This window comes from Phascolarctos cinereus, unplaced genomic scaffold (assembly GCF_003287225.1).
Source record: "Phascolarctos cinereus isolate Bilbo 61053 unplaced genomic scaffold, phaCin_HiC Scaffold_726;HRSCAF=1367, whole genome shotgun sequence".
Lineage (NCBI taxonomy): Eukaryota > Metazoa > Chordata > Mammalia > Diprotodontia > Phascolarctidae > Phascolarctos > Phascolarctos cinereus.
The window spans coordinates 314949868-314964960 of record NW_027556098.1 but is presented as its reverse complement, the minus strand read 5'-3'; the positions used below and the strand labels follow the sequence as shown (position 1 = coordinate 314964960).

At 43.5% G+C, this 15093-nt stretch overlaps 1 protein-coding gene across 1 annotated transcript in view; it reads left to right on the top strand.

Annotated features, from left to right (window-relative positions):
* Nucleotides 1-8076: 8076 nt before the first annotated feature.
* The window catches only part of P4HA3 (prolyl 4-hydroxylase subunit alpha 3), a 56176-nt gene continuing 49159 nt past the window's right edge, over nucleotides 8077-15093 (top strand). Inside the window, exon 1 of the mRNA XM_020989583.2 lies at nucleotides 8077-8446. Within this exon, the coding sequence (XP_020845242.1) occupies nucleotides 8202-8446 (245 nt within the window). The 5' untranslated portion in view covers nucleotides 8077-8201. The remainder of the gene's footprint in view (nucleotides 8447-15093) is intronic.

Genomic DNA, 15093 nt, shown 5'->3' with positions numbered 1-15093 from the left:
AAATTAAACTCAGAGACCTCATGGTGGAAAGTAAAGGTTACCTTTATTACAATCTCGCGAGATGGCTGTCTGCTCCTTCGATACACGTGGAGAGAGAGAGAGAGAGAGCCGGCAACAGAGGCCGCCTTATAAAAGCAAATCTCCGCCCACCGCCCAAACAAGCCTCCATCCACCACTATCCCTTACCCCCTTACCTGGGGGTGGGCTTACATTCTAAGCTTGAAAGTTTCTTCTATCCTCTTAACTGGGAGGTGAGGCTTACATTCTAGGCCCGAAATTCAAAGACAAGGAAAGAGGCTGGAAGCTCAGGTTGGGGGTGGAGCAGGGCTTATTCTTTCTGTTAAGTGCTTAAAAACGGGGTCTAAGTGGGGGAGGATTTTGAAAGTAATAGTATCAAGAATTATTTGACCCTTTGAGGAGCCTTCACTTCTGAGAGTTCATTTTTCACACTACCTTCTGAACTCATTACCTTAATCACACTGAGAAGTCTTCCCTGGGACATCCCATTCACAAGGAATTAGTACTCGGGAAGCTTGGGTTCTAGCCCTACCTTTGCTACTAACTAGCTGTGATGTCTGGTACTAATCATTTCATTTGGTTGGGCTTCAATTCCCTGCTTTATAAAATAAAATTGGAGTCAGGGTCTCTAAGACCCATTAGAACTGTAATATTCTGTATAAACCCTTCCTTTCCAACTGACTGCACTTACTTGCAATTTTCAATACCAGTCAGACCTCAAGAAATCAAAGACCAGGATGCATCTAAATGTACAACTCATAATTGACTATTTATGTGAATGCTAATAATCTCCAATCTCTTAACTGACTGGGGAAAACAGTTCCATAAGCAAGGGACTGTTGGGAAGGGAAGGGAAGACTGGAGTTGGCCAAGACCGAGGCAATAATCTGAAAAGCAAGCTGACATCTTAGTCAACAAAATCTATTCTGAGAACTCAATGCTTGTAGCCTGTGAGAACAGCCGTGAGAGCTGGGGAACAGCTTCTGCTGCTAAATGCCAAAGTTACACTGCCAGTAGCTAATGATTTCTCTCTATTCTCAGGCAAGCATAAGCAGATCCATCCTCTAACCAACTTGTCACTAGGCTGGTCAAGGGAGTCTTTAGAATTTGAATATTCCCTGCTGGTGTCTTTACCTTAGCTCGATTTTGAGATTCCCCGGGGGACGTTAGTCCCTACCCTGACCATTTCCTCATTACTATCAAGTGTGACCAGTCCACTACACGGAATCACAGAATGTTCCCATTAGAAGGCATCTTGGAGATCATCTCAGTCCGGGGGCTTTTAACTTTGTGTGTGTCATAGACCCCCATGGCACTCTGGTGAAGCCTATGGATCCCTTCTCAGAATCACATTTTTAAATACATGAAGTAAAATGCAGAAGATTACAAAGGAAACCAATTTTATTGAAAGACTTGTCCCCCCAAAAAAACTCTTTTTATTAAGTTTGCAGGCCCCAAGTTAAGCACCCCTGAAGTCCCATCCTCTCTTTTTACTGGAAGAGGAAATTGAGCCTCGGAGGGAAAGCTGCTTGCCCAAGGTTACCCAATTAATAAACACCAGAGCTGGGGTTCAGAGGCACGTCTTCAGTCTCCTTGTGCCTTGTTCTCTCTGCTGCCTTCCTAAGGACCATCCCTCTTGGGCCTTGCGAACTTTTAAGTATTCCAGATTTTCTCAGGAACTGATCCGTGGGAGCTCAGCCTTGGTTCCCGGACATTGTCCTTTCCTATTCTATAACTTCCCAATCTCTGAATTCCAGCCTGAGGCACCAAGGTTTAAAGCCCTTCCTAGGCTTCTGCCTTGGCTTCTTGGGGTCTGCCACACCCAATCTAATTACTTGTTTTCCTCCTCCTAACAGTGCCACTATCACCAGGTCCCCAAATCAAGCAGGGATTTCCTTCCCTGCCCATCACACTTGACCACAAGAGAGCATTTTCTAGAGTTAATATGCAAGAGAAAAGAGAATCTATAAATTTAGAAAGAGCGTACCAGGTTGAGGTAGTTGGAAATGTGTTAAAAGAAGACTGTTCACATTGAAAGCTGAGTCTTCTTATGCCATGTTTAACTACTACCCAGGCCAAGATTAGCTGATTCTTTTTAGGCTTGGAACATCCATCTTCCTTTTGTGGCTCAAACATAATGCCATTTTCCAGACCAGGACTTCCCTGCTGATAGGAGCATACCATATTCCTTTCTACAAGCCAAGATACTCTCAGCCTATCAGAAAGATCCTAATAGTGGTGTGGTAGGTTTTGGGATATCCTAGCCATACAGACCCAATGGTTGCCTTTTTTCTTCCCCCCAAGCCCATCTTTGCCCAAAGAAGGGCAAAAATTTAAAAAAAAAAAGATAGCCACTGTTCCCATTCCCTAAAATATAGACTACATCATGTTCCAAAGAACATAATGACTGTCAAATCCTATTGTAGTTTTTTCCTCATTATTCAGACCTTCAATAAAGAATCCATGAATTTGTCAATATGAGTACTCCCTTCACTGATATAAAGCTGTGGTGTCAAATTCAGATAAAAATGGGACCACTAATTCATACATAAAATCCCGGTGGGTAGCATATTGACTTAGTTTTCAAATGTAATATTATTTAGTTCTATTGTAATTTTTATTTTGTTAAATATTTCCCAGTTACATTTTAGTCTGTTCCGCAGATGGTTTTCATGAGCTGCTTCGGCCACACCATAGAGTGGTGGCCAACACGTTCTGATGATGAAATGTACTGTACAGGGCTGTTCTTGAGACCGCAGTCCATCACTCAAAGACTTTCCAGATTGGTAGGACCTGCCATTGTTTATGCTCCATTGGTATAGCTTTGGAGAGCCCAGGATCACCTCCATACCCTCACGAAAAGGTTCTGCCAGCTCGGTTCCCTTCCAGTAGCCACGAAGGGAGCCACTGCTCGGGATCCCATGCTCCTACTTAGGGGCCTGAAGGGAATTCACCTAACCATTCTGCCTTTGCTAACTTGTGTGTGTGTGTGGGGGGGGTCCCCTATGACCTGGAGTACTCCTAAGACATATGACTATTATATTTCTGGGACCTAGGACTAAGTGGGGGAAGGGGAAAGTTATAGGAAGGCAAATTTAGGTTTACTTAAAATAGAAAATTTCTCTCAATAATGGAATGGGCTAGGTTGAGGAGGGTATTTGACGGTGGTCAAGCATAAGCAGGTTGGGGGATTTTTGTGCTGAGACTAGAAAGGAACATACAAGTAATGCTGAAGGTGGAAAGAGCTATGTGTATGTAGATCACTTTAGCTGGAGTGAAGTCTTGCAATTTGGAAAGTAGAAAATGGACAGTAAAAGACAAACATTTACTGTAATTGAGCTGACTTCCTAGATTCCTGCTGCCACCTGGTGGACAAAACCACCTATCAATGTCTCAGGCTCAAGATCAGAGGCAGGCATCTTTAGGAGACAACTGTTCTTTCTGTTTCTCTCTGGCTCTGTCTATTCTCTCTCTGTTTCTCTCTCTATCTCTCCATGCCCCACCCCCCCATCCTTTTTTTTTTAAGTGGAAGAAAGAGACCCAGAGAAGGAAAACAATCTGTGAAAGGTCAAGTAGTAGGTTTGTAAAAGACTCCAAGTGTTAGGACTTCTCTGGTTCTTTTCAACTTCATCTGTCATCCATTGACAAATATGTGAGTATTCTATGTAGTGTTATAGCCACTGAAAACAAATGAAAGGGAGTAATTTCATGCATGTTAAAGAGACCTCCCCAAATGAGGGTAAATTAGTCCCCATCCCTGGGCCTCAGCTTTCCTCTTGTTTTTTTTTTTTTTAAGGTTGAATGAGATCTATTCAGCAAACGTGTGCAGAACTTTCTTGTACTCAGCACTGGAGGAAATATGAAGGCAGAGACTGTTTTTTATCTTTGTATCTTTCCTCCCTAGTACAGGGCTTTACACACAGTAGACACTGTATAGCTACTGAGTTAAATTAAAATTGAGACATTTGTCTTCTCTAAGCCTATATTCCTCATCTGTACAAATGGGGATATTTATACTACCTGCCTCTCAAGGTTATGCTAGAAGATTTACAAAGTTCCAGAGGGAGGTTCAGAAGATAGGAAGGACAAGTCTGGAATTAACATGAATTTGCTATACATGCTTTTAAAAATGCAAGCTATATGTAATAGAGAATTATGGCTTCATATACAACCCTCTTTTTCTTTTCTTTCTTTTAAATATCTGGAAATACTAAAGTTTTGTATTTGCCAAGTACAAAAACTGGAACAAGTTAAAATAAAAAAAATTTAACAAAGTTCTTTGGAAATATTGTTATTATTATCTTTCTTGATAGAGTTTAAGAACTTAGGGCAGGGACCATATCTATTCATCTTATTCTGTCCCCCAAGGCCAAGCTCTGGGCTCTATACCCAATGTTTCTCATCAAAGATTTGTTGAATAAGTGAAGCACTTTATTATATGCTATCTTTTGATGTCCTTTGAGTTGTAGGCATACCCTAAGACTATGGACAGGTCCATAGGCCTGAGTTTCAGTAAAATTAGGGAGCTGCCCAACACTACAGAGTGTTAGTGGCAAAACCCAGAGGTCCAGATTTCCAATGTAGTAATGATAACAGCTCACATCACAAGCCATAAAGTGCTATGGAATGGGGGCGTGGGGGGGAGGAGTCTTATTTAATTTGATCTTTACATCAGTGAATAAATATTAAGTTTCTGCTATGTGCCAGACACTCTGTGTGTGTGTGTGTGTGTGTGTGTGAGTGATTTGGGGAGATTACTGGGAAAGACCTCATGTTTAAGGGAGTAGCTCCTGAGCTGAGTCTAAAAGGGAGCTAGTGAGGTATAGTAAAAGTATTATTCCCATTTTATAGATGAATAAATTGAGGCTTAGGCAAAGTAACTTCCCCAAGGTCAAATGACTAATGTCAGTTGGGATGGGGACCTAGGCCTTACTCCAAATGTAGTGCTCTTTCCACTATACTACCTGACTCCCAGTACTTTTTAGGAGATCAGTTTCAGGTCTGCACAGCAGAACTGTAAATGCTTAATGGCAGACAATAGTCTTTTTATGTCTTGCTTTTCCCTGTATTAGCAATACTGACCACAAGGCACGGGCTCAGTAAAGAAAAAATTAAATCACCTCATCTAGAAATAGGTCCCAGGTAGCAGTCTTCGTTGTTAAGCAAAAGACAAATGGTGTGGGCTTCAGTGAAACATGGTCGGGCAGTTCTCCTATAATACTACAAAAGTGTAGCCATGGGAAACTGAGGAAATAAGAGAAAAGAAATTGTCAGGAATACCATAAATTCTAAAACTCCACCAGGGGGCACCCTTGGAGTTAGAATGCTAGAACCAGAGTATTGTCAATCTGACAACCCTCTCCAAGAGCTGCTTTCTTCCCCATCTATTCCCTGCAAGATTTTTTTTTCTTTCTCCAGAACAGGTGTTATCAGTGCTATCTTCTAGGCAGTTAGGTGGCACAGTGGTGAATAGAGCATTAGGCCTGGAGTCAGGAAGACTCTTTGTGAGTTCAAATCTGGCCTCAGAAACTTACTAGCTGTGACCCTGGTCAAGTCACTCAACCTGGGGCAACTAGGCGCAGTGAATAAAGCACTGGCCCTGAAGTCAGGAGGACCTGAGTTCAAATCCGGCCTCAGACCAAGCACTTGTCACTTACTAGTTGTGTGACCCTGGGGTAAGTCACTTAACCCCAATTGCTTAAAAAAAAGTCACTCAACCCTATTTGCCTCAGTTTCCTCATCCGTAAAATGAGCTGAAAAGGAAATGGCAAACTACTCCACTATCTTTGCCAAGAAAATCTCAAACAGGGTCACAAAGTCAGACATGACTTAATCACAAAGTGCTATCTTTTCCCTCATGCTGGTCTTTTTACTTAGAAATGGTGATGTTCGGGGCAGCTAAGTGGCGCAGTGGATGGAGCACTGGCCCTGGAGTTAGGAGGACCTGAGTTCAAATGTGGCCTCAGACACTGGACACTAGCTGTGTGACCCTAGGCAAGTCACTTAACCCTTATTGCCTCACCCAGAAAAAAAAAAGCGATGTGGTACTGTCAAAAGAGTTCTGGATGTGAAGTCAGAAGACCTGGGTTGGCATTCAGGTCCTACCACTTGTGCAACATTGAGCAAGTTACTTCTCTCCAGGCATTTTCCTCATCTGTAAAATGACAAGGTTGGAGTAGTTGCTTCCTCCAGTTTTAAATCCTAAGATTCCTCTGATCTTCTGACAGGAAGGAGTATAAGGTGGATAAGATGGAGCTACTTGAGCTCGGTTCTTGGAGTTCTCACCGGAGAAGAAAAAAAAAAAGCACCCAGGCAAGATCCTGACACTAGCAAAGAAGGTGGCTTCTAACTAGCAGCTTTCCCCTGAGGAAGTACGTAGGAAAGAAGCCAGAACATGACAAAAAAGACCTGGCACCTAGCCCTGGCTATGCTTCTGACTCTTATGTGTGACTTTAAGCAGGTTCCTTCGCCTCTGCCTCAGTTTCCACCTCTGTAAAAATGAAGGGTTTGGATTAGATGGTCTCTAAGGGTCTTTCTAGCTCTGATGTTACATGAGTCTGTTGTTTGCTGGTGGTCCATAGCAGTCCTGTCCACTGAAGACTGAAAAAAATTAAATATGCTACTAGGGTAGGCTAAAGGCACTGCAAAGAAAGTTCTTTTTGTCCTGTACCTAAGACTTATTTCCTATGGATGCCAGTCCTGTCTAAGAGAGAGGCTTACCACCAGAAAGCGTGCAGGATCACTGTCAGAACTGGAGGGAACCTTGAAACAACAAATGCTGTCGTACAGACAGATGCAGACTTGGAGCTTGGACCTTACAGGTTATGTAGTCTAATCTTCCCATGTCAAAGATGAGGAAACTGAGGCTCTGAAAAGTTAAGTCACATGCCCAAAGTTTCAAAAGTAGTAAGTGGCAAAGCCAGGACTCACACCCTGCTTCTTTGACTCCAAACTTAATGCTCTTTTCTACTGTCATTTATATATAATTAAGGTTTAGAAAGCTTTCTTTCTTTATAACCCTTTTCAGGAGGCAGATACTCCACGTATAACTTGTCCCCATTTTACAGGTAAGAACAGAGAAGCTCCAGATTGCAAGTGACTGATTTCATGGACACACAGCTAGCAAATGTTAGAAGTAGGATTAGAACCTAGGTCTCTTTCTGACTCCAAATCTAGTGCCTTGCACCACACTGCCTGTGTGGCACTGGAGACAGAACAGTCTGGAACAACTCCTTAAATGGAATTTAGGATGTCAGATGGGAAAGGGACCTTAGCACAAATAATGTCAGGCCTCAATGTCAGGCCTAGAAGGAACCTTAAGAGATCATTTATTCCAACCCCCTTATTTTTACCTAGTAGGAAAATGAAGCCTGGGTGGAAGAAAGGATTTGTCCGGGGCTAGACAATGAGCTGGCTGCAGAGTTGGGACCAGAATTCAGATCTTTTGTATCCCAGCCAAGGCTCCTTCTTCTACACTCTGCAATTTCGGAGTTGAGGTTTAAGAGGTAGTGGGAGAGGGAGAAAGCATAATGGGAAAAGGGAGAAGGGGGCATAGCCAGGTGGGAGGGTAAAGTAAAAGTGATGGAAACTCAGGAGAAAAGAAGGGTGTGGAGCAGAGAGAAAAAAGAAAAGAGAAAGAGTTGAAGAAAGATAAGGGGGAAGAAAACAGGGAAGGAGCTGAGGGAAGAGTGGTATAGGGGAGAGAATGAGAGGGAAAACAAGAAGATAAATGTATAAGAAGTGTGGGAGGGAACAGGCAGAGGGGGGAAGCGGGACTAGAGGGGAAGGGGCAGAGCTATATGGTAAGAGGAAGGGAAGGGGGAAGGGAACTAAGGAGGGAAGGAAGAAAGAGAGCAGAGAAAGGGAGAAAACAGACCGCAAGAAAAGGGAGGATGAATTTATAAAGTGGTGGAGGTGAAAAAGCAGAGAGAATAAGAACAAGGGAAGGTGTGAAAAGAGAGGCAGGAGATGGGAACAAAGCTGTAGAAGGAAAGTGAAGGGAACTGTAGAGGGAAGGAGGGACTGGAGCAAAGAAAGGGGAGGAGAAGAGAGGGGAAAGAAAGAGGCAAGGGGCAGCGGAGGAGAGATGTGAGGAGGGAGGCGAGGAGGAGGGAGCCTGGGCGTGTGAAGGGGTACGGAGGGAGGAAAGAGAGTGCTGGGAAGACAGTGCAGCCCCTGGCGGGATGGGCCCCCCGGCGGCGCTGGTGCTGCTGGTGCTGCCGGTGCTGCGGGCCCTGGAGCTGGGGGCCGGGGCCGGAGCTGGGGTGCGGGGCAAGGAGGCGGGGATAGGTCCGGGCCGGGGCCGCGGCGAAGACAAGTTCTCGGCCCTGCAGAGCGTGGAGCGGGCGCTGGGTCCGGAGCGGGAGCTGCTGCGGCTGCTGGAAGGCTACGTGCGGGGTGAGGAGGCCCGTCTGCGGGACCTGCGCAGGTAGGAGGTGCCGGGTGGGCTGGCTGGGGTGGGTGAGTGAGTGAGTGAGTGAGTGAGTGAGTGAGTGAGTGAGTGAGTGAGTATGTGTGTGTGTCTGTGTGTGTATCTGTGTCTGTGTGTCTGTGTGTCTGTGTGCCTGTGCGCCCCTGTGTGCGCCTGTGTGTGAAAGCGAGCGGGATCCTGACCCACCGGCACTGTGGCTACTTATGACAGTCCGTGTGTGTGACACTGTATATTTGTGTGAGACAGAACACTTTGGACAGTAACTCACTGACCCCGTGGCTACTTATGACACTTCAAGTGTGTGATCCTGACTGGGTGTATCTGGGTGTGTGATATATGAGTATCAAATGAGGCTGTGTATGTATTTTGTCACCTTGAGACACTATAGAAAAACTAGCTGTTACTATTATTGAGCTAGAGTGTGTATTTTTGAGACTGACCCTGAGTGAGACAGGGGATGTTATAAGGAAACTCTATGTGACTCCTGAGTTACAATATGTGACATTGTAGAAAGCCTTGTGCTGTGAGGTAGCATGGGTGGCATGTAAAGTGGACTGGGCTCCTATTTGAACTGAGACATTGTGAGACACAGGGACACTCAGACCATATAAGCGCAGATGATGGGCTGTGAGCTCTTACAGGACTGAGGCATTTAGCCAATTCTGCATAAAGACCTTAGAGGCAGTGTGGTACAGTAGATAAAGAGCAAGAAAAACAGTCAGAAAGACCTGGCTTCAAAGCCCATATCTGACTTATTATTGCCTGAGTGACCCTGGGCCAGTCACTTAACCAATTAGTGCCCCAGGAAATTTTCTAAAGCTATTAAGACACAAAGAAGTTACAGATCTGATCTGCCTTGGTATAATGAGTTTCCTTACTGGGAGATCCCTGCTCTGATGAAATTACAGGTCTAGACCAAAACCTAATTTTGCACGTAACAGGTGTTTGTTTAATACCTGAAGAAATATCTCCCCATAGTACTCAAGGAAGGGGTTTTAAATGGAATTGAACTGAATGGAGACACTGTGCAGGACTGGTGTGTATTGTGAAGGATGGTGTGTTAATATTTACTCTGCGTGCCAGTGATACTGAATAAGTGTGTGACATTGTATGGGTCACACTGAATGAGTCAGTGTTGCCCTGTGTGAATGTATAGCACTGTGAGTTATGCAGACTGAGTGGGGCCAGAAACATCTTAAATGAGACAGTGTGATACTGGAGGGTCATGGCTGTGACCTTGTCACCAGTGCCTGATGACTCCTGACTCCTGTGACTTGGAATGATTGTGCTTTATTCTATGGCTGAGAGAGACACAAACACAGACAGAGATTGAGACACATGAGATGAAGAGAGAGATTCTATTTGTGATTCAGTGAACAGCTGAACATTGGTGTCCAACCAAATATGACTGCACATATGAAGAATGATGGTTTTTTTTGGTCAGTTAGCCAGTATGTATGTGTGACAGTTTATCTATATGCATAAAATATGCATGAGCATGTGCCTTAAAAAATAAATGATAATGGCGGTTTTGATGATGATGTAATGGTGGGGGAATCTAGAGAATATTTTTTTCTTCCATATTCCTATAAGCTTTACTTTCATCAATTTTTTTGAAATAGAATATGTGTCCAGTATTTTGTGGACCCAAATACAGAAAGAGCCAAAAAACATACTCTGATTCCCAAAGTTAGAGCAATGGAAAGGAATACTAAATCTGGTCCCATAATACTAATACTAAACTACTCCAACTTCTGCCCTTGGGCAAGTAAGTTACTGCCTCCCTGGTCCTCGGTCTTCCTATCTGTAAAAAGAAGAGGGTGGACTAAATGGTGTCTTAGGTCCCTCCCATCTTGATATTCTGTGATCAAATGAGATAATGTATGTTAAGCATCTGCAAACCTCAAAGTACTATAGAACTGTGAGCTTGTCTTCTAAAGACCTGTCTAGCTCAGACATCCTGTGTTTTAAGGTTCATCCCGTTAGATTGTGAGCACCTGGAGGGCAGGGACTGTCTTTTGCCTCTTTTTGTATCCCTTGTGCTTAGACTAGTGTCTGGCACATCGTAGGCTCTTAATAAATGTTTATTGATTGATTGATTGATTGAGCCCAACTCTAATAGTCTATATGCTAAATTCCCTCCCCCACCCCACCTCTTTTCTGACGTTCTGTGATTCTCTGGGGAATCAAAGCTCCTGCATAACTAGGCTATTTGTATTCCCAGTGTAGTCTGAGCTTCTCCTGCTGGTGCCCAGCTACGAGTCCCATTGCTACCAGTATCAACTTGTACAAACTTTTAATAGGCACCTGCCTTTTGTAAGGCACTCTGTTGAGTGCTGCTGGGAGAGAGAGACAGAGAGAGAGACAGAGAGAGAAGTAAGACATAGTTCCTGCGTTTAAGGATCAGCATCATGTCAGGGAAGGAGCGCTGGATTTGGAATTAGGAGACCTGGGTTCCGATCCTGGCCCGGCCCCTTTTTACTTGTGATCCTGGGCAAATCACTTAACCATTGTGGTCTTCATTTCCTCGTCTGTAAAAAGAAGGAGTTGGACTGGATGACCCCTGGGGTGACTCCCAACTCTGAATCTCTTTTCTTATGGTCCAAATGGGAAGCCAGTTCATACTAGCTTTTGAGAGCCTGATTGTTAAATTTTCAGTGTGAACATTTGCACCTTGTGTTCAGTTGTTTCAGTCAGGTCCGACTCTTTGTGACTCCATTTTGGGGATTTTCTTGGCAAAGACACTGGAGTGGTTTGTCATTTCCTTCTTCAGCTCATTTTACAAATGAGAAACTGAGGCAAACAGACTTGCCCAGGGTCACACAGCTGGATCTGAATTTAGGAAGATGAAGCAAGCCCAGTTCTCTATCTGCACCACCCAGCTGCTCTTTGGAAATTGGAAATTATACAAATCAGGGCTTGATTCATTGTTTTGTTAATTGTTGAATCTAGACTTTAGACTTAAGAAAGGGATGGGGGAAAATGTTTATAATACAGCCTAAACTTAAAAGTTTCTGGTGCGTACATTCCCTCCCTTCCCAAGAGCTTGTTATTAAACATTTACCAGCACACCCATGGACATACATAACTACAGTACAAACAAGAGTTAGTAAGTGGTGACACAAAATACACAGAAAGTGCATATTTGCTTCTAAATCCCCTAGATTGTAAACTCCTTGATAGCAGAATGTGTCATATCAATTCTTGTATTCTCAGTGATGAGTATATTAGTCAACAAACATTTATTAAGTGCTTACTGTCATGCCAGACACTGTGCTAAAGAGTGCCAGACACAGTGCTTAAGAGGTCCACACTTACTGCCTTCGCCAGCTCATCCCCCACTTACAGAATCACATCCCAGCTGGAAGGGAAGGAACCTCAGAGGCCAGATCCAGTCCACCACAAGCATGAAAAAGGATTACCAGTGTACCTTACGGATGGGTCTCCAGTCGTCACAACCTCCTTAGGCAGCCCGTTCCACTTTTGTATAGCTCCAGTCATTAGGAAGATTTTCCTTAAATCTAGCTGGTATCCGTCTCTTAGCAACTTCTACTCATTACCCTTAGTTCTGGCTCTGGAGCCAAACAATGAGTCTATTCCCTCTTCCCTTCACATGTCACACCCTAAATCTTCCTTTCTCTAGGCTAAACCTCAGTTGTTTCATTCAGTCCCCAGATGACATGATCTTGAGGACCCTCATCCTTACTGGTCAGCCTCCTCTATACATGCTGCAGCTTGCCAGTATCCTTCCCAAAATGGCGCTCTCAGCCTGAACACAAGACTCAGGATGAAGGGCCCAGCCAGATTGTCCTATCTGCTCTCCCTACTCCTAGACACTGGCTATCTCAATGCCATCTAAGATTGTGTCAGGGTTTTTGGCTGCCATATTGCCCTTTTGACTCATATGGAGCTTTTAGTCCACTGAAATCCCCCAACCATTTCCACATGACTTAATGTCTAGCCATACCTCTTCATCTTGTAGTTAATAAGTTGGTGTTCTGAAACCAAATGTGAGATTTTACATTTGGATGTCAGAGCCTGGATCCAAAAAGATGTTGGCAGGCTGAAAGATTGGGCTGAATTTAAAAAATTAAAACTAAATATAGGGGCAGCCAGGTGCCACAGTGGATACAGCACCGGTCCTAGAGTCAGCATGGACCCGAGTTCAAATGTGACCTCAGACCCTTGACACTTACTAGCTTTGTGACCCTGGGCAAGTCACTTAACCCCATTGCCTACCAAAAAAAAGAGAGAGAGAGAGAGAGAGAGAGAGAGAGAGAGAGAGAGAGAGAAAACTAAATATAGCTCCAGAGTTAGGAGCTCAGGAAGCCAATTTGGGTTCAATATCTATGTATATAGTCTAAAATAGTCTCTCTATATAATAATATATACAATTATATGTGTACACACAAAAAACAAGTCCCTAGCAATGAGAATTATCCTAAAGCACAGTGGGAGAAGTAGTGGTTTCCCCATCACTAGAGGTCTTCAAAGGGAAGGTGGATGACCACTTGTTGGGGATACTCTAGAGAGGATACTTGCTTAGGCATAGATTGGACAGCATGGTCTCTGAGGTGCATTCCAACTCTTCAGATTTTATGAATCATCCTAAAATATCATTTAATGAAATAAAGTCACCTCTGGCAGGATTAGTTGCCCTCTGAGGGCCTTTCCAACTGTGATCCTCTTTGGTTTCTAACTGGGGAGTAGGGTTTGGAGACGTGGGAGATCAGGGAAGGCTTCATGGAATAGGGGGCATTTCAGTTGGGTCTCGAAGGCAAAGTAGAATTTTATCTGTTCTACACCTGTAAACAACATCACATACATCATGACAGAATCTGTCCCTGTCATGTCACAGAGAGGGGACGGTGCCCTGACTATTGGTACTGTATCTTTGCTGTGACCTTGCTCCAGGTTCAATCATAGAACAAATTCCTTTCTGTTTAAGACTGCTCTATTCCATCTACAACTCGGTAAGAATTTGGAGGCCTCTATTTCCTCCATAGAGGGACATAATACCAAAAGCAATGTATTTAGGGTCAGAAAAGTAGGTTTTAATCCTGGCTCTGATACTTACATCCATGACCTTGTTCGAGTCACTTAACCTTAGGTCCTCAGTTTACCCATTTGTAAGATGGTAGAATGATACTAGATCAGAAGTATCCTGTGTGGCCATGGATCATCACTTCCATTCTCTGAGCCTCCATAAATGTGGGGTTGGTCAGGATTCTTAACCTAGAGTCTATAAACTTATTTTTTAAAAATTGATAACTTATTTCAATATAATTGGTTTCCTTTATAATCCTATGTGTTTTATTTTATGCACTTAAAGACATTTTTCTGAGAAAGGGTCCATTGGCTTCAACAGAATGACAGAGGGGTCCATGACAAAAAATAAATAAGAACCCTTGGCAATCTCTAAGGCTCCTCCCAGTATTTGGGAGTACTATTTTTCAGTAGGGGCCTAGATGCATAAATCCATATTTGTGGGGGTAATGAGAATCTAATTATGTAACTAATTACATTCAGCTTCTGTCCCAGATTTGAACAGATACAGACTCACTTGCATAGACAACAAAATGAGATAAGCGAGGTATGTGAAAAAACTTTACAAACCTTAATGCATATATACATTAACATATACGCATGTGAGTGTATGTGTATATACACACACACACATGCACAGACACAGAGAAGAAGAGAGGGGGAGAGGGGAAGGCAGAGAGGAGAGGGAGAAGAGAAGGGGGAAGGGGGAAGAGAGGAAGAGTGGGAGGGAGAGAGAAAAGGCAAAAAGAGAGAGAGAGGACAGAGAGAAAGAAGAAAAGAGGAGAGAGAGAGAGAGAGAGGGAGGAGGAGAGAGAGAGAGAGGGAGGAGGACAGAGAGAAGAAAAGAGAGGAGAGGAGAGAAGAGGAAAGGAAAGCAGAGGAGAGGAGAGGAGAGAAGAGAAGAGAAAAGAGAAGAGAAGAGAGAAGAGAGATGTAAAAAAAAGAGACGAGAGAGAGGAGAGAGATAGAAAGAAGAAAAGAGAAGAGGACAGAGGAGGAAGAAGGAGGCAAAGAAGAGAGAGAATTAGTTGCCGGAGGAGATACAAAATTTAGAGAAAACCCTGATTCTGGCCCCAAAGGGTTCATGGTCTAGTTGAAAGAAGAATTCTTAGTGCTGCCTAATCAGATGAAACATTTTTGTTCCCCAGCTCCGAGAGAGCTTCTTTTGACTTGAGAGAAGCATGCTGGCTACTCTGGGTGTAGAAGACAGCTAGTATTTCTTCCAACTCTAATGATCTATGGTTCTGTGGCTTCTTAGACTAAGAAATGAAATATTTACTGAGATGGCTATAATGTCTTCCATTAATAAAAACCATGCCCATTATCACTGGAAGGTGAGTTCCAGATTAAGCCCTGAAATTAGTGTTATAGTTGGAGAATCTGTAAAACACCTGGAGTAACTTCTTTTGGTTATTCAGAATTCTGTGACAGGGGCCTTAGTTTGGCATATTCCCAGATGGTGTTCGTTCCATGAAGCCGTAGGGTCCCACATGGGATGATACAGGTTACACAAGAAAGCATCAAAATGATGTGTAGGTGTTAATTTGTTCAACAAACATTGTGAAATGTCTTTCTGTATTTCCTGTGAAGACTCAAAA